General features: G+C 41.5%; 1 protein-coding gene across 1 annotated transcript; it reads right to left on the minus strand.

Moving 5' to 3' along the window:
- Window positions 1–768: 768 nt before the first annotated feature.
- ANKEF1 (ankyrin repeat and EF-hand domain containing 1) lies at window positions 769–18,895 on the minus strand. Its single transcript, XM_025165794.2, has 10 exons — window positions 17,958–18,895; window positions 15,267–15,653; window positions 14,916–15,115; window positions 13,855–14,004; window positions 11,289–11,412; window positions 8,541–9,366; window positions 6,802–7,028; window positions 4,987–5,219; window positions 4,040–4,183; window positions 769–3,014 (listed from the first exon to the last, which is right to left on the minus strand). Exons 2-10 carry the CDS (start codon window positions 15,610–15,612, stop codon window positions 2,853–2,855), a joined length of 2,412 nt encoding a protein of 803 aa, XP_025021562.1. The 5' UTR covers window positions 15,613–15,653; window positions 17,958–18,895; the 3' UTR covers window positions 769–2,852.
- Window positions 18,896–20,450: the final 1,555 nt, after the last annotated feature.

Consider the following 20,450-nt stretch of genomic DNA (forward strand, 5'->3'; position numbering starts at 1 on the left):
TCTTCTTGAAATCCATGTTGTTTTGTCAGCTATGGAGAGTTTGACAATATGCTAACAGCAGGAGATGGGATGAGTTGAGGTGTGGGACACTGGCAACATGACCAGTCAGTGCAATTCCACTTGCGCAGTGGATATCTCATGAATAAAACAACAGAAAGGGACATTAAAAAAAGAAGTCCTGTCAGCTGGCCACACCCAGCTGGCTGCTAGAAGGTAGCCCTACCCATTGTCATTCACATCTCAGTGATTTGTTGCTAGTATAATGAGTAATCACTTAATTAACAGCAGAATGGAGAACTGCATACATTGGGTCTTGATCCAAGCATGTTCTACTATTTTCTCAGTTGCATTAAAGTCCAAGACTTTTTCAAGTTGGTGTGTTGCAGTCTATCACAAATGACTAAAAAAACGCTGACAGGCCATCTCTGAGTTTTTACTTTCATTCTCCTTGCAGCAGCTCTCTCATACACCACAGAGTGCTAATCAAGGGCTGAGGAACTCAACCCAGAATCCAGAAAGTACAACATGAAGAACCACCAATTAGCTTTGGAAAATAGTTTTTTTTAATGCACTTGGTTTATTTCTTTTTTATAGTAATTTTATTAAAAATTATAATTAAAAACAAATACAAACTAAAAAAATAAATAAAAAGAAAAAATAGAAAGTGCAGAAAAGAAAAAATAGAAAGAAAAATAGAAGACAAAGGAGAAAGTAGAATATAGTAAAGAAAAAGAAAAGAAATATACAAAAAATCGACTTGCCCCTTCATCCCAACAAGTATAAACAATTTTAGTAACTTATCACCTTCTCTTAATGTACAACAAATGATCTCTTCTTCCATACCTGGTTTATTTCTGATTTCAATGTTAACATCAAATAATAATAATAATAATGATTAAAAAAAAACACTACTGTATTCTGGGACATCTTGTTCTATCATCCAACTATTTTCCATTTAAGAAAACATCGGTGGATAACTAGTTAAAATATATTATGAATTTCAATCACTGTTTTTCAAACGTGGTATTTTTTTCCTCTGCTCTTTTCACAGCTTATATTATACCTCAGTAGTTACCTTTGGTTTCTTTAATTATTCTTTTATTACCGCCTTCTCCAGTCTGATGCCCTCCACAGGAACTACAACTCCCAAGGCTACTAGGATTGGCTTTGGTCATGCTGGTTGGTAAATATGGAAATTATAATTTAGTGTTTCTGGAGAAATTCAGAATAAGGAAGATAATTCTATCATTATTTTCATTTTGTTAATCCTTTCCTGTGAGCTTTATCACGTTTGAGTAATAATACTCAAGAAAGCACACAGTATTTAATGTGCAACTTCCCCATTATATACTATGATGGCTCTATAAAGTAGATCACAGTTGTCTGCTCCCAACAAAATTTGACTCCAATTTTTAAACTTGTTATCTGGGAATAATCTTAGCAATGTCACAAATACTGTTTCAAGCCCAAATCAGGAATAATGGTTGCATATAAGAATTAGTAGTATTACATGGCTGAAAGTGAACAACAGGTTCCAAACCATAATAGAGGTTCACCAAATAGGTACAAAAACAGAGCAAGGGCATTTCAGCTTAAAATAGTATTGGAAACTAAAAATAAACTTAGTGGTTTATTGAACAAGAGAGGGCAGCAAAGACAGATTTGGAAAATGATTAACACTATTCCTAGCTTCTCCATAATCATAACTGTGCTGGGTTCTTTCAGCCCAAAACTAAAAATTATTGTTGCAGAAACTTTCCCATCATTTAGGTTTAAACCAGAAGGCAATGAGGGGACCAGAAATTGCCCTTAGTTTCAGTTAGTGGGGATTCCTCAGTATCTTCCTTCTCCTTTCTCCTGTCTGTTATTGCTGAATTATAATTCCCAGTAGTCCTGCCCTTTCTTAGCCATGCTGGCTGGAGCTACTGACAGCTGTAGATCAGCAACATTTAGAGGGCTTCAGGTGCTCTCCCTAGACAAGAAAAAATGTGCACATTATTGCTAATCTTATTTATTTATTTGGTTGTCAGTGGCAATTTAAAACACTACAAGTAAGATACAGGAAAATACAGCACACATGAAACCATCTCCTGCCATTACTGATATATCCTGGCTGAGTCAAAACACTGTGAAAATGCCCCAAATTTACCATTGCCGTGAATGGCAACGGAGGAATCTTTTCAAGGTGGAACTGTTCCCCAGATAACCGCAATCTCCTCCCCTTGAAAAACTAACATTTTCTCCTTTATTTTCTTACAAGTGTCTGGAGCAGGGGCATGGTCAAAGCCACAACTGTGAAGTCTCAATCTCTTTCCTGCATTGTGAAACCGAACACCTTCCTGCCCTAAATGTACCTTTACAGAAAGAAGACCTATGCTGCATTCTTTCAGGGCATGAATCTCAAGGGAAAACTCAATGGATCTGCAGAAATCCCTTAGCTGCCCTAGATTTAAACTAGCAGACACTTTACTCAGTGCCACGCAGATTTATAGCACCCAGAAATAATCAGCTTCATGTTTCCACAGCAGGATAGAATCTCTTTTCTAAACAATGGGATGAATTAAGATCTGATTAAACAGGAGAGCCCAATTAGTTATTTATTGGGCTTATATGTCACCCCAACCCAACAGGATTCTGCACGGCATGCAGCAGGAAAAGATGGATTATTTTCCCATTTTTAGGCAAGGCACAAAAGCCTCTCTGGTTTAAGGTGCACTGTGCTGAAACTAAGGAAGAAGGAAATAAAACTTTTATCATAATTAGAAAAAACATGATTTAGGCCTCTCAAAAGCATTTTTCCTGAGAGTGGGGTCCCCCCCCTTCTGAACATCCATGCAGAAATCACACCATGATTAATGCAAGGCAGCACTCTGTTGCAGCGTACGGATTTTCTCCATGAAATTCTTCTTAAATGGCATCATGAAATCATCAAAGTCCACCTCATAAGTAAAACGCTGCCGACGCAACTCCCTCTTTTTGAGAAGATCTTTTGTTGTTGCCTCAGGACTCCAAGTCTTGAAAAAGAAAAGCAATTTAATAATCAACATTCAGCAGGATATATTAAGGAGGTATACTAACCTGCTCTGAAAAAAAGCAAAGTTATTGAGAATGTCCTAGAATGACTGTCTGGCATTCTCAGTCTATTGGTATCAAATTTATCATCAGGAATATGGCTGGTGAGTATCTGTATTCAGCAAGTATGTTTGTCTCATTAACCAATTCCCTAACAGGCAGTTTATAATATTGGCAGCATGTATCAATAAACAGTAATGAATAATGGTGTGTAAGTTATTGCTACTTCTTCATATTCAGTATACCCGAAGAGGAAATATATTCAAGTACAAACTCCCTTATGAATATTTGGGAGAAAGTTTTTCATAATGAATGGAACAGTCTTCTAACATATCTTGGCATAGCCATCATGGGCCATATCAAATTTCTTTAAGGTCAAGATTTGGTTTGACAATACCTATCTGACCATCTGTTGATCTAGAATAACTTTTCCCAACAAGCACTCTTGGGGAATATCAACCACTATAACTATCAGAATGGTTGCTTAGAACTGGATGGTTGTCCACAGGGGGAGGGGGAGGAGGTTAAAAAAAGTAAAGATGGTGGCCACAACCATGCAAATGGAACCCCGTCCCCTTTCTACATGTGTTACATGCGTATCACACATGAAAAGGGCCAAGGCTTTGTCTAGTCATGGCTACCACATTGACTTTTTTGACACACACACACACAACCTTCCACCATGGTTGCCTCTAGATCTGGAGAGCACTAGGAAACTGTAGCATTATTCCTGAAATTATAATTTTGCAAGCAGCATGATTTTATTATTCAAATGGCTTAATGACAGTAGAGTTCTAGGCTGTTTTGATCCACCTGAGTTGGAACAAATGGGAAATACAAACTGAATAGGACACAAGCAACAGAATGGTCTGGACTAGCAGATATGAACACCCACCATGAACATATTCCATAAAAGTAGGAGCTCAGTGAAAATATAACTCTAATCCTATTTTACAGTAGTACTTACTCTCTGTGGTGTGAAAGTGATATTAAGTTTCCTTGTAGCTCCTCTGGTTATCAGGGAATTCAAATGAACAACATTATCCTTGAAGGATTCCTTCTTTTCCTCAAAGAGTGATTTCTCAACAACAGTGTCAAGGGGTTGTAGCATCTGAAATTCACAGTGTAAGTTGTATAAACGTGTTGGAATTTTCAAGGCTTCATGTTGCTAAATCCTAAACAGCCCTTTTTTGCAATAAGAAATGTTAAAGGTCAAAGGCTAATAGCTTATGTGGCTGGCATTTAAGTAGGAGAAGGATGCTTCGATTTAAACACTGACTCTTCTTTTAATTATTGGAAAAAGGGAATAGAAGACCTGTTGCATTCAAAAGGTCCTGGGTTCAATCACAGGAATCTCCAGATAGGTCTGGCAAAAAACAACAACACCCTATATGAACTCTTGAGAAGAGATGAAAAGATGGACCAATGGCCTTATTATGAATAAAGCAGCTTCCTGTGACCCTATTCCTTACTGTTTCTTCCCTACTGATAAGGAAACTTCCCGTCATGCTATTCTCCAAAATCTCTGCAGCAAACCCCAAAGCTAAGGCATTTACTTTATTGACACATGGTTTATTTAAGCCTCCATGTGGAAGAGTTTCTGGAATTCCCTGCCCTGATTTCAAGCACTGTTGTATACTGAATTCAGCATGCAGGAATCTTTTTCTGTGGAGGCGGTGAGGACTCAAGCAGAGATCTAGCACAAGTTACACTGTGGTCCTTCCATGATTCAGAAGGGTTGCCTCAATGAGGAGGGAGGGTGTTTCTGGTGTATTCCAATGGAAATCCCATGACAAGCCCATTGGGCCAGGTACAGTAATTCCCCAACAGTTGACTTTCCCTTAAAGTAATTTTCAATCGTTATGAAAAAGAAAGGCTATGAATTATTCAAGCTGAATAATCTGGTTATCATACCTCAGCTTTCACAGACTCCTTTGACTGTTCTGAAGACTTTGCCTTGGGAGGAGCTGGAGCCTGAGCAGGAGGAGTAGGAGCAGGAGCAGGGGCTTTAGGTTTGCCCCCCTTTTTTCCTTTCTGCTTATCCCCTTTGCTTTCTGGTGCTTGTGGCAAGTGGTCCAGGGTGTCTTGAATGAAGTGGATCAGTCGGTTGTCCGCATAGGCCTTGGCAATTTCCAGTGTGTTTTGTCCTATTAAATAAAACCTATGGTAAATGCTGGAAAATTCCTAGCTTCTTTGCACCTAGAACTGAACAAATATTGCCCTTTTGCTGGATCTCTGGCTCAGGCTTCAATCAGCTCCTGCTGCAACTATCTCCTCTCTGGCCTTCCACCATCATACCATGACCTTCTCAACTCTGTTCAAAGTAACTCACTTCTCTGATGATTCAGAGCAGATATCTCACCCTAAATTCCTAGACTGGTTTCTTGTCTGCCTGCAATCCAGCATAATTTCTTCCCTCTTATGTTCAAGCCCTCCATGGCCTTTATCTCGCTGCCAAAGAATCTTGGCAGAGCTCTGCACGTGAGATTCAGTCCTCCAGCTTCACCAACCTTAGCTTTCCTAAAGGTCTCCCACTTATTTATACGACTCTGCTCTTTCTTTTTTGTTGACCCTTATGCCTGAAATTCCCTTCCAAAGGCTTCCAGGAGATCACTTATTTCCTTCAAAGCCTTTCTTTGCCAAAAAGACTTTGACGCAGCCCCTTTGTCCTCATTCCCTTTTGAAACAAAAAAACTCCTTAGCTTGCAAAATGTCATTTATACTGAAGATGTTCTGTAAATAAATAGCCCCTTTGGAAGAGCAAAAGGTTGATCGCTACAACAAATTTGTTGAACTTAACAGCTTCTGTACTATTGCAAGATAGTATTAGCTTTTCAACAAATATGATTTGACTTCATATGGATGCTGCACTAACAAATCAGATCAGATTTCGGATAAGATTCTACTTAGCTACACCACTGTTTGATTTCCTTTGCATCACAGGCCCGGGGGTGGGTGGGCGGTAATATACAAAATCTTGAACTTGAATTATTTAAATTACACTACATTCATTGATTGTAGTTAATATTAATACCCCCCAGGTTTTTAATATAATTCCCCTCCACCACATTAAAAATTACATTATGCAGGCAACTTTGGAAGAGGCTCTGGAGACTACATCCAAAGTTTTTTTTTGGGGGGGGTGCACATGTGTCCCTGTGGCCTCAGCTGGTATGGCTATGCTCTAAAGAGAATGTGTGAAGTTCAATGCTAAAGCATTTAAAAGGATTAACAACAAATTAAAATGAGGGCCGGTATGGTGTGGTGGTTAAGTTGCTGGAATGGAAGCAGAGAAACTCAAGCTCTAGTCCTCCCTTAGGCATGGAAGCCTGCTGGTGGCCTTGTGCAAGTCATTCCCTCTGAGCCCTGATCAGTGTCATGCACTGCGACAAGCTAGCTGAAAAATAAAGCTCCTCACCGCACCATGCGCTCTAAGAATTGCTGTGAGTGCAGCGCAAAACAAGTGAACACTACCACCAAGCAGGACAAACACCAGGAATAATAAAACTACAAAACAACTGGTAGAAATCAGCTGGAAAAAAAAACGAATAAACCAAAAAGCCAACTAATCTGTTTATTCTGTTAATCAATATTTTGAAAACCAATTAACTCCACAAAGGATAGCAATGTTACTTAATAAGAACAAATCCTTCCTTTCTATAGCTGCTTTGTTGATCTGTGTTTAACCTCTTAGCCAATAATATGTTGAGTAATAATACAAAACTTTACCTTTTCGGTTTGTCATCTGCGCCTTAGCACCACTGTTGATTAAATACTGCACAGTGTCCAAACGGCTGCTTTCGATACCTCTCATCAGTGGTGTTCCGTCATTGATTGAAATAGCATCTATCGCCGCACCATATTTCACAAGGAGTTCGGCGATGTCCTGCTGCCCTGCATGGCATGCATGATGGAGAGGAGTCCACATGAAATTGTCTGTGGTATTCACACTCGCCCTGCACATAGAGAAAATAAGGACTCAGTAAGGCACAACATGCTTTTCTAGCCAGTTCTTTCCATTCTTCAACCGATTCTAGGCAAAGGGGTGTAGTATTTATGGGCTACAGAGAGGGCAAATAGCTGTTCTTAAATGAATTCTTTTCATGGGTTGAAATAATGCCAAAACTCCTAATCTCTCAGCATCCCAACTAAATTAACTGGGAAATGGAGAGAGTCATTGAAACAATGAGTCATTCAGTGAAAGCAACTGGCAGTCGATTGAAGACTGATGAAAACAACAAAAATAACAGCACCAAAGGTAAAGAAATGTAATGTAGCATAAACTGCAATTAACTGCATTACAGTGCAGCATAAAGTTTGTGGATTACAGCCTACTTTAATCTACAAAGCTGTGCTAAACTAAATAGCCCAGGTAGGATCCTAAAGATATGTAAGCCATGTCCAGGGCTGCATTCGCCGATACAAATGCTCGAAACCAAATTGGCTCACCTCTTATGTTTGATATTTGCCCAGCCTCTTGTTCTCCCCATCCTCTTTACCATATCTGAAGGGTAGCTGTACTCAGAGTTCTCTGTGTACTCCATGGCCCTAGTAAGGCAGGGGCCAAGATCACAGGTAAAATTGTACTTAAATATCCCAGCAAATCTGAGCATGCTCCTGTTGGGACCTCCACACTCAACCTGGAAAGACTGAAGAGCAAAGGGCAAGATGGGCAAACTGAAAAGCCACTGGGAGCAGGATCAAGGCATGCTGCCCCAGCCTCTTCCTGAATTCAAGCCTTCATGCCTTCAGACAGAAACATAACCAGCGCTGAAAAATTAAGGCCTTTGGTTATCTCTGGACCAGAAGCAGGTTTTAAGAGCTGTGGATGAGCTGATTGTTGGATTCATCCTTTGTTACTTACTTATCTGATGACTTAAAAACTCCTTCGTCACCACCTTTTCTTCTTTCTGTTAAATCCTAGATCTTATTTATTTTGCCACACTATTTTAATTCACTTTCAGGAGAAATCTACTGAGATCTACTGAACTGGAGGCCACACCACTAGGAACATTTCCCCATAGTTCTCACCACTACAAGGGTTGCTTGTAGGAAAAAAAGCAATTACAGACATGACAATAAGTGCAGGCAGGCTACTGTGATGGGCACAAATTCAGATGGTTTCCAAAGTGGATTAAATGACAAATTTATCAAGAACTATTAGGTAAGACAAGTGTATTTAACAAAATATCACAGCTTAGCCTACTCCTACAGTACTCTGCCCCCTCACCTTGGTTTTACATTCTTGGCCTGCCTCCACAACAGCCAGCATTCTATGACGGCTGAGTTGGTTAGGCTGCAGTTTAATAAGGTACCCACCAAGTTTCCAAAAATGCTCTATCCAACACTAAATCCACAAAGCCCTGGACATCACATGAACACTACAAACCCACCTAAATACCCCGCAAATGCATTTCTTGACCATATCCTTGGATTCCTGGCAAGCCACTAAAAAAAAGTTAACTCACCCCTTTTCGAGAAGGAGCTGTACTGTTTCCATGTTGCCACTCGCACAGGCAGCCATCAATGGAGTTTTATAGAAATGGTCTCTGATATCTACCGGCACCCCTGCCTCCAATGCTTTTTTTAACGATGAAAGGTCCCCCTCTTTGGCAAGGTAGTTGATGTTGGCATAGGTCTTCGGTGGGTCATCAACATACCACCAGGAATCATCCTGTAATGGATGTTCTGGAGGGTGATCCCGATTGAACCGATTGCAGTCAGTCACATTTTGATAAGTTTCAATCATGTATTCTGGTGGACCCCCGTCCATACGACGAGGGCGAGAACTCTCTGGAATGACGCAGATTGGCATTGGCATGGCAAATTTTCCTTTTTTGCCTTTCGCTTTCTTGGGCTTCTTCTTCTTTGGACCATAAGTTCCAAGAAGAAAGGCCTTCTGCAAGTACCGGTTGCCCTTCAGAAATTCTTCAGTGTTAACTCCCCCTGCGCGTGTTTTCTCATGAGCCTGCGCTATTGTCTGTATTTGCTCTGGCTCAATAAACGGACACCTTTCCTCAATAATGGATATAAAATCCTCCTTGCTCACAGTCCCATCACCTCGATCAGATGCCTCAAATATTTCACGAAGAATCGCCTGATGTTCTCCAGACCAATCATGTAACCTGATAGCCCAGGGTGGATTGGGGTCCTTTACTCCAGGTTTGGGTTTAAAAAATTTGGCATATCGCCGTTCAATTTTACGTATTTCCTTTGCTGCTGCTTTGAACCCACCATCTTTAGCAACCTGTCTTGGTACCTTCTTCTCTAAGTTTCTCCAAGTAGGATCGCAGCCTACAAATAGAAGAAATACACTGAAACCAAGTTGCTGTTGGAGATCAAGAATAACATAAGCTACTAGTTTTATGATTCTTGAAACACAGAGCATTGAACATTACTGCTAATAAAAGCTCCAGCAGTTAAAACAAACAGACAAACAAAAATGGCAAAGTTCTGACCTGACTGCCAATTGCCTACTGGGTGCAATTATTATGGCAGACTGTTGTAGACACAATATCCCCATTCAAACATTACCATATTTTATATGGAATTCACACCATGATGATGCAGGATCCTGGCTTGCATGGAAGTTGTAGGTACAAATTGTAGATATGCTTCTATGGGCACCATTAGAACATCATCAGGAGATGAGGTGGTTATCCTGAGCACCCACTTGGTGAACCCTTTTGATAAAATATAATCTGAACAGGACTAATGGATTGGATCCAAACCAAGAGTAACCTAGCTTGTTTGTGCATGTGTATGTACTTACCTATTTATTTATTAGGTTTATTCCCTGCCTTTTCCCTTGTATTAGCAAGGCAGATTTCAAAAATACAAATGACAATGACGTTAAAATCAATAAGTGAACAAAAATACCTTCAGAAAGAGATGTTTTTACAATCGTTCTAAACCTTGGAGAATGGGGGCTGAACACACCTGCCTAAGGGAGAGCAGTATAAACCTGGGAGCCATACAGAAGGAGGACCTGAGAACAGGGCTCCAAAGGGTCTCTCCTGCTATTCGGAGTAACCAGGCAGGTTCAAATAGGAAGAGCCAGTCTACGGGATTGTCGGGTCCCAAGTGTTTGGTGCTTTAAAGTCAACAACTGGCATCTGGCATAGGTCTTTCAATGCACACATTAATTGATCCCTATATCTTGTTAGTTTATCTGCTGCATTTGGTACCAACTGCAACTTCCAGACATGTTTCAATAACAGTCCCACATTGATTATTGGTTCCAGCTGAACTGAAAACAAAATACAGTGCATGTCCCACTGCATGGGCAAGGCCAGATACCAGTGGGGACTGGTCTATGGTCCTTATGGAGCACATGAAATTGTGAGCCACTCTTGATTGGGCAACCTCAGCAAGAACGCGTGTTCTAGAAGTGCCAGAAGACACGAAGTCTTGGTAGTTCACTGCCATCTAACTAGTTTAGGAAGACAGACTGTTGTACAGCAGTTGGATGATACACTAGTTGTATTCCTACCGTATTTTGGCCATATGAACATAACACCAATAATTCAAACTGGCAGACTATTGGAAGGAGCTTTTGATCAATGAGATGGAATTCCATAGACTGCAGTCGTACCACTTCCCCTGCTCTCTAGACTTAATCTGTTGCATGCAGAGCAGCGCACTGGATAGAGCTTGGAAACATTAATACACGTTTGGTTTGTACTTTCATTCAGGATATTTTACCAACAATGGACCTGGTGTTAAAAGACTTAAGTACCTATCTTCATGGCTACCTCAACTTCCTTGATTAGACTACAGTTGGAAAGGAAGATAGGTCAACCAATGGCCTACTCTCCTTCTCTGCAATCTTCAAGGTGTTGCCAAATTTCATGGGAGTGAGTAAACAGTGCCCAGAACAGAGGACAAGAAGAAGGATGGAAGGTAGATTTCCTGAGATAGGGAAACAGTGGCCCTCTAGAAGTTTCTAAACCATTTTCTCCCAGCACCTATCATCATTTGTTATGCTAACTGGAGGATCACAAGAACTTTGCCCTACTCTAGTAGTTTGGTTGACTGATGTCTAAGTGCCCAAAGCTTCTTTTTAATACAGTATGCTTTACTATCAAGCAAGCAAAAGAATGTGCAGTGAGAAAAAAAACTAAGTTCTGTATAAGTGATAACGGGTTCAAAGATTAGACAACTGAAATTCTACATTTGCCATAGAGGCTCTTCATTCTCCAACATTTATAGTTTACCTCTTTGACCAATAAACTTGCAGCACTCTGCAAAACCCCCAGCAGCAGCATAATGAAGTGGTGTATTTCCATTCATGGCTATGAGGCCCACGTCTCCATTGTAAGCAGAAATAATCTTCAGGATCTGGGAAAGCAAGCCCACAACATCAATCAGTTTGAGTTTATTTTGAACTGGAGCAGAACATCACTAACTGATTTCACTGAAACAGTTTAAAAACTACTACTGTCACTATAACATGGAGTAATAGCGATTGAGATAGGTGACTGTGTTGGCATGTAGGCAACATTACTATATGGTAATCCTGTTACAGCAGGAGAGGGGATCCTTTTTTAACTTTTTAAAAGTTTTCTGTGGACAAAATTGGATTTTCATACTTTTTCTGCTTTTTTATAAAAGGGTCAAATTATTCTGCTGTAATTTGATGGTCTGCTACTCAAGTTTCATCTTGGAGGCTATAAAAAAAGGGCATGGATGGCATATGAGAGATCTATCTCATCTTAAGAGAAGATCTTCATTAAATGCACTGTGTGCATATGCTGAGTGAACCCAAAGACCATCTGATTTCCACACCTCCTTATTCTTATTCTAATGAAACACATTTTCAGTATCCAAAAAATAGCTTTGGATTCTTTGAATAGCTCTGAATTAAAATTATCACATCATTTAGAAATTAAATGCTTTATTCAGTTAAACCCCAGGAGAGCTTTGAATGCCAAACATCTGATCTCCAATAAGTTACTGCATGAATATAAGGTACAATAGCATCCACTAGTTTCCAATTCTCTTGTCTTCCACCAGTAGGATATAACTGAGCATTTCCACACGTGGTATACAAGCATCTGCATATTTGCCTATATAGTGCTTCATGTGGCAAAAGCTTTTGCTGATCCAGGCAACCTTCCAGATAAGAACATTAATTCCCAGAATTCTCAGCAATGAACATAATCACTAAGAATCATTGGAATTGAAATCCACACATCTGGAAGGCACACAGGTTGGTGAAATCTAAATCAGAATATCTACCAAGGTTGGTTCACAAAAATGGAAAAAGCTAACCATTGGAGAGTTGGCCCAGCACTAGAGGATCCATCAAGACAATGATCCTAAGGCTGAGGAAGACAGAAGGGAAGCCTCAAGTTATCACAGCACAGATTCACATAACCTGATGCCTTCACAATATCTCAGACTATGACCTCTGGCTGGGAATTCTGGAAGCCATAATCCAATCCATTTGGATGGTATCTGCTTGGGGCTTCCTGTCCTAACATTGAACTAAGCATTAACTTTATGCTCTACATTATTAAGACAGGGGTTCAAAAATTGTGGCCCAAGGGCTACATACAACTTGTCAGCATGCATTTTGTGGTTCCCAGAATACATCCCCCCCCCCCAAATGCATTTGGGATGGGACTGCACTTTGGGGGGGGGGTTAAAAAATAAAATGGGCACCGTAAGACTTGCAAATACTTACTGAACTAATTTCAACCTTTGAAACTGCTGAACTCTCTCCCCAAATGGGCTCTGTTCTTTCTTACTTTTGGTGTTAAAGACCTAAACATGCTGCCCCAAAACCTTGTGCAGTCCTGAGCCAATGGAAGTTGCAAAGCTCTATTTTAGGAGCAAACAACCAGTTCAACTGAACTTGCTAGATATAAATCTTCCAGAATGCTATTTCTGTTAAGAATAGCATTTGGGGGTGGTGGGGTTGGGGAAGGGTAAATAGTAGCAATAGAGACAATGTTGAGTCACAAACTGATGTAGGACCCATCTGAAACTGGCTCCTCCCCACACCACACAATTATTCCACTTCAAGTCAAAAGTAACTGATTTAAGCATACTTAAAACAGGCAGACAAACAAGTGAGTTTTTCCTGGGGGATTTGTTTGGGACAAATCCCTGGCATAGCAACCTCCAATCTTAATGAAGAGAACCGTCAGACTGGAGGCTTTCCGTATGAAACAGCAAGAAATATTCCCATTGGCAACATTTAAATAGATACATTCCTCAGCAATGACTGGGGAGGGGAGATCAATTCAACATAATGGCAGAATGACAAACACTACCCCAAGCAGTAATCTCACATCAAGTTGTTCTTCCCCCTTCCATCAAGTGTGATTCTAGAAGTGCATAACATAGCACAATGATGAAAATTTCTCTCTTGTGCTACCAGGAGGGGGAGATAGTAGCAAAATGGTAGCAGAACACATTCCTTCAGCAGCCAGTGATTTAAGTGGGTTAACTTGTGATTTAAAGATGTTGTGTGGTTCTGTAACCATGTTATGGAGAAAGTTGGGGAAATTCAATTCAGAGCTGCCATTTTTGACAGCAACCTTGCTACATACTGTCTTCTCCAGTTTAAATCTTCATCCATCTCTGGACCTCTGATCATTTTCACATTTCCCCTTCTACTTTGTGACCCACTTTCAGGACAGCCTCCCCATGTTACCAACCCATAGAGAAACCGATTCCAGAATCCCTTCTCTAGCGACAGCTGATTATTAGTAATTAACCAAGAGAGTTCCTTGGTTGGATACCTTTGCTTCTGACAGCATCAAGAAAGAATACCTCAAAAAACCCTCCTTTGGCAGCAAAATGGGCAGCATGGTGTCGCTCGTTGTCAAAAACATTAACATTCCCACCTCTCTCCAGGATACCCCGGACCACATCTAAAACCCCTTCTCTTGCTGCTTCCATCAAGGCAGTGCGGCCTGTTGCCTGCAAATCAGAGAGAAGTGATTATAGATTTTCTGAATTTCAAAGGAGACAGAAAACAGGCAAGGTTCTATTGATAAAACAATTTGCCAGGATTTAGAACTGGCAAAGGAAAGACTCAGCTTGTTTTCTCCTCTTACCTGTAAAAAGAGGCTACATTTGGACCTGGAACCTTTGCCATCCGGTTACAAACCAGGATCCTAGTAGAAAATACTGTATATGATGCCTCTAGGAACTTTCTCTCCCTTACATGTTTAAGTGTTTCTCAATTGATAAGGCCAGGAGACCAAGCTGTAACATATATACTCTATGACATTTTCCAAATCAGAATGACCTTTATATTTATTATGGCCTTCTGTTTGATGTATCCGTTTCCTATATGCTGAAGATTTGATTCTGCTTTACACATGGGAACATTATACATAGGAATGCTCCCAAACATTATTTGGAATGTAAAATAGTAACATCCCTGAATTCCAGCACTGCACTTTGCACAACATGATTCTGAATCTGTTAACATTTCATTCCAAGCACTCCAAATAGTGTGCAGAATACCAGGGACACCACTAAGAGTCTTGGATGATATAGTGTAATTAGGGCATCGATGATTTAGACCTGCACACAAGTACAAACAAGAGCATTTCTTGTTTTGTTTGATATGATGCACTGATGTGTCTTAGGAAGCCTACACTGGACAAGATATTGCCTTCCACATGGGAGAACAGGAGCTGGCTTTATAAGATAGAGCCTTCCATATGCTCTTACAACAAGAAGTTGTACTGTATTTTTTAAAGAAATCTAGCTCCTGATTAATGAGATTCTCTTTCAGTCAGTCCAAACCAACTGACTGAATAAAACCGCTTTATGCCTGAAGTGTCCAACTTCCACACTTAAAACGTTAAGAATGCTCTTACTGGGTTTGTTGCATTGGGGTCTGCTCCTCTTTCCAAAAATGTCATACATATCTCTTTGATCTCGTGGGCTTGCTCACAGGCTTGTACGAAAACTGGCTTCCCCTCAATAGTACAGTTGTTAACATCCGCTCCAAATTCGAGGACCATCTGAACACAGCGGTAGTGCCGTTTGGTGGGCAGAATGCAATAAAACAGCACTCCTGGAAAGAGCACATAGCACTATGGCTTAAAAAGCAAACGCCCACCACACTGAACACAACTACCAATCACTAAGGGATTGAATCATACAGTTTGAACTTCCTTAAAATCCTCCCATGCTCCCCAAACAAAAGGAAATGGGACTTGTCTTACCTTTTCCTTCTGCATCAACTATTGTCATGTCTGCCTCAGCCTGGACTAGCACGTCCAAGGCCAAGTCATGGCCAAGTTCTGCCGCTTTCATCACGGGAGTGCGCCCCATTCGATCTTGGACATCAGGGTGAGCTCCAAGCTCTAAAAGAAAGTTGCACATGTCAACGTCATTGGCCACACAGGCCAAGTGAAGGGCACTGTCTCCATTTTCTGGCTCAGTGAAATTGATGAGTTCAGGGTATCCAAGCTTGGTGAGCTTTTCAATCTGTTTCTTGTCCTTCTGGAGAACACACTGAAGAACTTTATAGATCTGGAGGTTTTCAAGCCTCTTGTCAGCGAAAGACATTTTCAATACCCTGAGGAAAGATGTCCTCTTAAAGAAGGATCCTGAGCAAACAAAACAAAAGAAAGGAAACAGAAGGGAATCAGTCCATGCTAAACTCTTTAAGATTTACCTTTATGATCGCTTTTGTGATTGCTACTAACAACACTTGTGATGGGCAATTTCTATTCTGTGAGTTCAGAATAGAATATGGGTTGCGCAGGGCTTTGGATTCAAAGAAAAAGGATACTTTAGAGTGTGCTGGAGCGCTCAAGTCTACAACATTTTAAAGCAGTTGCATCTTTTCCCAGGATCACAAAACAGCCCTACACAACTGTAGTGTGTCCCCGATAAAACATACATTTTGGTTTAAGGAGTTCCCAACAGGTATTACTTGTGCACCCATGCACATTCTGAAGCACCTTCCCCCCCACCCCCCAAACCTGAAGTGCTGCTCATCCCTAGAATACCTTAAGGAAGGTTCAACAAATGGGCTTAACATCCTTTCCCAGATATTGTCCTAGCATCTCCTTCCCTCCTATAGCATGTAAGGATTCAACAAAAGAAGAGTGACATTAAGGTAAATCAGCTCCCCTTTCGATAGCTTTTACATCCCCCAGCCCGGGTGCCAGCAAAGATCAAAGGCATTAAGCCACTGTCAGAACATCCCTGGAGCACTATGGGGTTGCTAGGTTCTAATTGGATTCATCAGTTAAAGAAGAGTGAGAATGCACTGCTTTCATTGATAGAAAGAGAATGAAAGCTTTGCCCGGCATTTGCTCTTACAGCTAGAGCCTGCAATAATATAGCAGGAGAAGGCACCATTTATATGTATGGCTAACAAAAAAAGGGTGAAGCTGAACTCAAGCAATACTATGCATCTTTTCTAAATAAAGGTTTGCAGAGTAAGGCTTGCCTACAAATAAACATTACATGTAGAAATAAGAATGGATGTGAGAAAGGCTGTGTGGCAACTCAGATTCTTTCTCCAAAAGATTCTTTGGCACCTACAAAAGCATGAATGCAGCACCTGTCTGTCCCATCTTAAAGCAGGTGTGACTTTTCCTGGGATTGTATGGCAGCTGCTTTAGTCTTCCTAACTTTTTGATCAATTTTGGTGCGTTTTTCTGTGGATCAGTGTTTCTCAAGCTTGGGAACTTTAAGATGTGTGGACTTCAAATCCCAGAATTCCCCAGCCAGCAGCCGAGGTTGAGAAACACCGGTTTAATCCCAAAAAGATTTGGGTTGAGTCAAACTGAATCCAGTCTGGATTAGCTCAACGAGTCCCATGTACAGCATGCTGGCTGGGGAATTCTGGGAGTTGAAGTCCACACATCTTAAAGTTCCCAAGGCTGAGAAACACTGTTGTAGATACTATAGTTCTATGACATCTTAATTGTGATGTCATATAACTATTTCTGAAACACTGTCTTGTAGATTTTTATGAAGGCTTTACAATACTCAGATGCCCAGGAAAAGTTAAATAGAGTCCGATTTTTGGAGCAGTCACTGACCTCTAGACAGCCACTTCTGAAAAAGATTCAGTCCATCCCCTAGTCTCCTGTTGTCCCATCCACAGCAGGAAATGAATGACCCAAGCTACTCTATAACAAGTAGGTGTAACCACATACTTCGCTGTGCTCGTCTTCAATGCCTTTTGTCATGTGGCCAAATAGGTGGAATATAGAACGCAGCCCTAGAGATTCCAAAGCCTTTTTGACACGCCACAACTTAGAACCCAGGGAGACAAAACAAAGGCACCCAAATGAAGCAGATTCATCCATGCCCATTAATCCCAGGCATGTCACTCAAACCCCCAAGTGAGCATGTTTAAAAGTCCAACATCACAGACAAAGCTTTCATAAGATGAGGCAAGCTTCCTAAGCAGTTTCGTGCCCACTTACATGTCGCCATATGATGCAATGCAGGCCTGTTCACACGACATGGCTGAGAATGCCTGCATTGGCCACGCTAGAAAACGGAGCAGGACCTTGGGAGACTAAAGTGTTATCCTTTGTGTTTTTGTGAACAGGAGTTCATTCTCTGGCTACCTGAACCCTCTTTTTTCATGCAAAAGCCATATGCCATAATCACCCTCACCCCCTGAGGAGACCTGAGGACAGTCACCAGCACGCACAGCCATGTCTACCCTTCAGCACACTGTCTCCTCATCCCCCACCCGGCTCCCTCCAGAATTCCAATGCTGGCTGGGAATTCTGAGACTTGTTATCCAGACACTTCTGGAGGGTGCCCTGTTGGGGAAGGTTGGATGACATCATCTGAGGTACGGCCATTGTTGCCCCGTTTGTTTTCCTCCTCCGTCTTGTCAGACACTGTATTTTGTTCAGCCTGCTTCCAATCCAGCTTACCTGCGACCCTGCCGACGCTCCAGGAGAGCAGGACGACTCGCAGTAGCGCATGACTTCTCCCAGAGGCGTGGGCTACTGGCTGGAGAGCCAAGGCGGGAACAGCCCGGAGGATTCAGGCGAAAAGAGATTGTTAGCCGGGAGCTCCTATAGCAACAGAACCGAGGAAAAAGCAGGCGCGCCGGCACATGCGTAACAATGGTAGCCAGACCCAGCTCTGCCGACCTCCGAGGCGCCGAGCTGGACTCATCCCACCCCGCGACCACGTGGGGGGCTCCCGCCCGCGCAGGACCCGCGAATGGGAGCGGGGAGGGGGCGGCGGTGGGCTCCGGGCGACGGGGATCTTTGGACTGCGCACTGGGTCTGCGGCTCACGGTCGAAGTTTTTTGTTTCTCTCAGGGTAGGTCGGGTTGAAACCTCCAGACTCCGATTGCTGGTAGGGACCGTGGAATAAAATATGGAGGTTTTTGACTTGAGGGACGTTAACCAGCGTCTTTTCTCGACGGAGAACGAGATCAAAGGCGCGCTCTTCCCAACTCACGTCTCCTCGTGTGGAAAAAGAGAGAAACGTTTGAAAAGGCATTCCAGCGCTCCAGCAAAATTAATTGAAAACGTGAGAGATGCATGCGGAATCACTTTAAGTATTGTTTGATCGATGTAAACTGTTTGTAAATTACTGCAACGAATTAGATTCCAGCCTGCACGTGAGGGGAGGGGAGGAGGAGAAAAAGAACTGATCGCCTTTTCTTAAATAAAGCAGGGGTACTGTGATATTAATTAGGGAGAGTTAAATAACTGGGGCTTTTCCCTCGTGTAATTTGAGCATAACGTTTTGAGATTGTTGCAGTTGCTGGGTGCCTGTTTCAGAAGTCCCAGGGAGTCTCCAGAACCCCACAGCCTAATGGGATTTAGGATGTGATCTCTGAACAACTCTGCAGTTAGGTTTCAGATCGCTTACCTGGCTCCTGTGTCTAGGCTCACAGTTTCTCAGAAGTTGGAACAATAGTCTACAGAGATCTTTTCTTTACAGACAAAGAGAGTTATGTCAGTCTTCTTCCACGACTTGTGGGAAGTTCATATGCTTTTAAGGTCTCCTGTGGGAAGTTCATGTGCTTTTAAGGTCTCCTCCTTCTTCTTATCACAAGAAGAGCATGTCTCACAACTTTCCATGTTTGCCTTCAACTGTGTGTCCTCCAAAGCCATCAAGCATACCTAACAACAAGCTCCCTAAGTCAAATACCTTGTGTGATGCATGTTTTTCCTCTCTTTGCATAGTGAGTGTGGCTGGGATGAAATGTACATGTTCATGAGAACATCTTGGATACTGAGTTCTTCCTTAACGCTTCTGCTCCTTCAGGCACTTGGGTTTATTTGCTGACCAACCTTATTGTAACTTGAGAAGAAGGATTGGCTCCACTTTTAGTAACCAGTCATTGCAGATTTGAAAGACTGGTTTGAATTTCCTAATGTCTAGCAAAAGATCATCCTGCAGCAAAATACAACTTGTAATAATTTCAATGTATTATATATTTTGTCAAATTAAGCAGAAATATCAGTGGATTTCATTTTTACCATTTATAAAGGTATCCATTACTATTGCTAGCTTTTTATACAGAGCCTTGGTACATATGTGCCTTGGATAGTTAAGCATGGAAGAGTTTTGTCACAAACCTCTTTTTTAAAAAAAAATCTGAAGATTAACTGCAAGAGTTTTAAACCATTTTTTAAAAGTTCCCATTATGGTTAAAATAAAGACGTGATCCATATGATAGAGGTCCCCATTGGAAAGCTTAGCTCAAGGATGAGTTATATGTACTGTAGATGGCTTAAGGCAGAACAATTTCTCATCTGCAATATTGGGGTGTCATAATCTGCAATATTATGGTATGGCCCCTGGGTGTCATACCATAATCATAATGTTGGCTAGATCCTTTAGCGTAGCCACAAAGGACTCACCAGATGTACTGAGATTACAAGTTCCAGAATTCCTTGCTGGCTAGGAACTCCAGGAGTTGAAGTCCCTATGCATCTGGAGGGAACCAGGTTGAGGGGAGATTACTATACAGCAGTGTTTCTCAGCCTTGGCAGCTTGAAGATGAGTGGACTTCAACTCCCAGAATTCCCCAGCCAGCATGGCTGGCTAGGGAATTCTGGGAATTGAAGTCCACACATCTTCAAGCTGCCAAGGTTGAGAAACACTGCTATACAGGATTCCTGCTGGACAAATTTGAATTTGTATGAACAATGGAAAGACCTTGAATAGCTGGCTTTTTAGACGCTCAACCTCTCACCCTTACAATTTGATTGGCAAGTTATTGATTGGCAAAAGTTGTTCCCCTTTCTCCAGTGCTGAGACTTTGCCTATAAAAAGGCAGGTTTCTGGCATATTTCTGAAGAATAAGGAGGACTGAGTCTGATTAGCATTTTGATGAGAGATCCTAAGGATATCCTGGGACTGCTAAGCTGGGAAGTAAAAAAAAAAAAAACAACCAAAGA

Source organism: Python bivittatus, unplaced genomic scaffold (genome assembly GCF_059951505.1).
Source record: "Python bivittatus isolate LINGU-HERP-01145 unplaced genomic scaffold, Pbiv_v1 ctg000020_np1212, whole genome shotgun sequence".
Lineage (NCBI taxonomy): Eukaryota > Metazoa > Chordata > Lepidosauria > Squamata > Pythonidae > Python > Python bivittatus.

What these genes read in the sequence shown, in the direction of transcription:
- ANKEF1 (XM_025165794.2), bottom strand. Translation starts at nt 15,612, where the DNA reads ATGTCTTTCGCTGACAAGAGGCTTGAAAACCTCCAGATCTATAAAGTT. An exon ending in CCAAAGGAGGGTTTTTTGAG is followed by an intron (nt 11,413 to 13,854) that starts GTATTCTTTCTT and finishes TTGCTTTCCCAG; the next exon opens with ATCCTGAAGATTATTTCTGC. An exon ending in TCACTTTCACACCACAGAGA is followed by an intron (nt 3,015 to 4,039) that starts GTAAGTACTACT and finishes TTCTTTTTCAAG; the next exon opens with ACTTGGAGTCCTGAGGCAAC.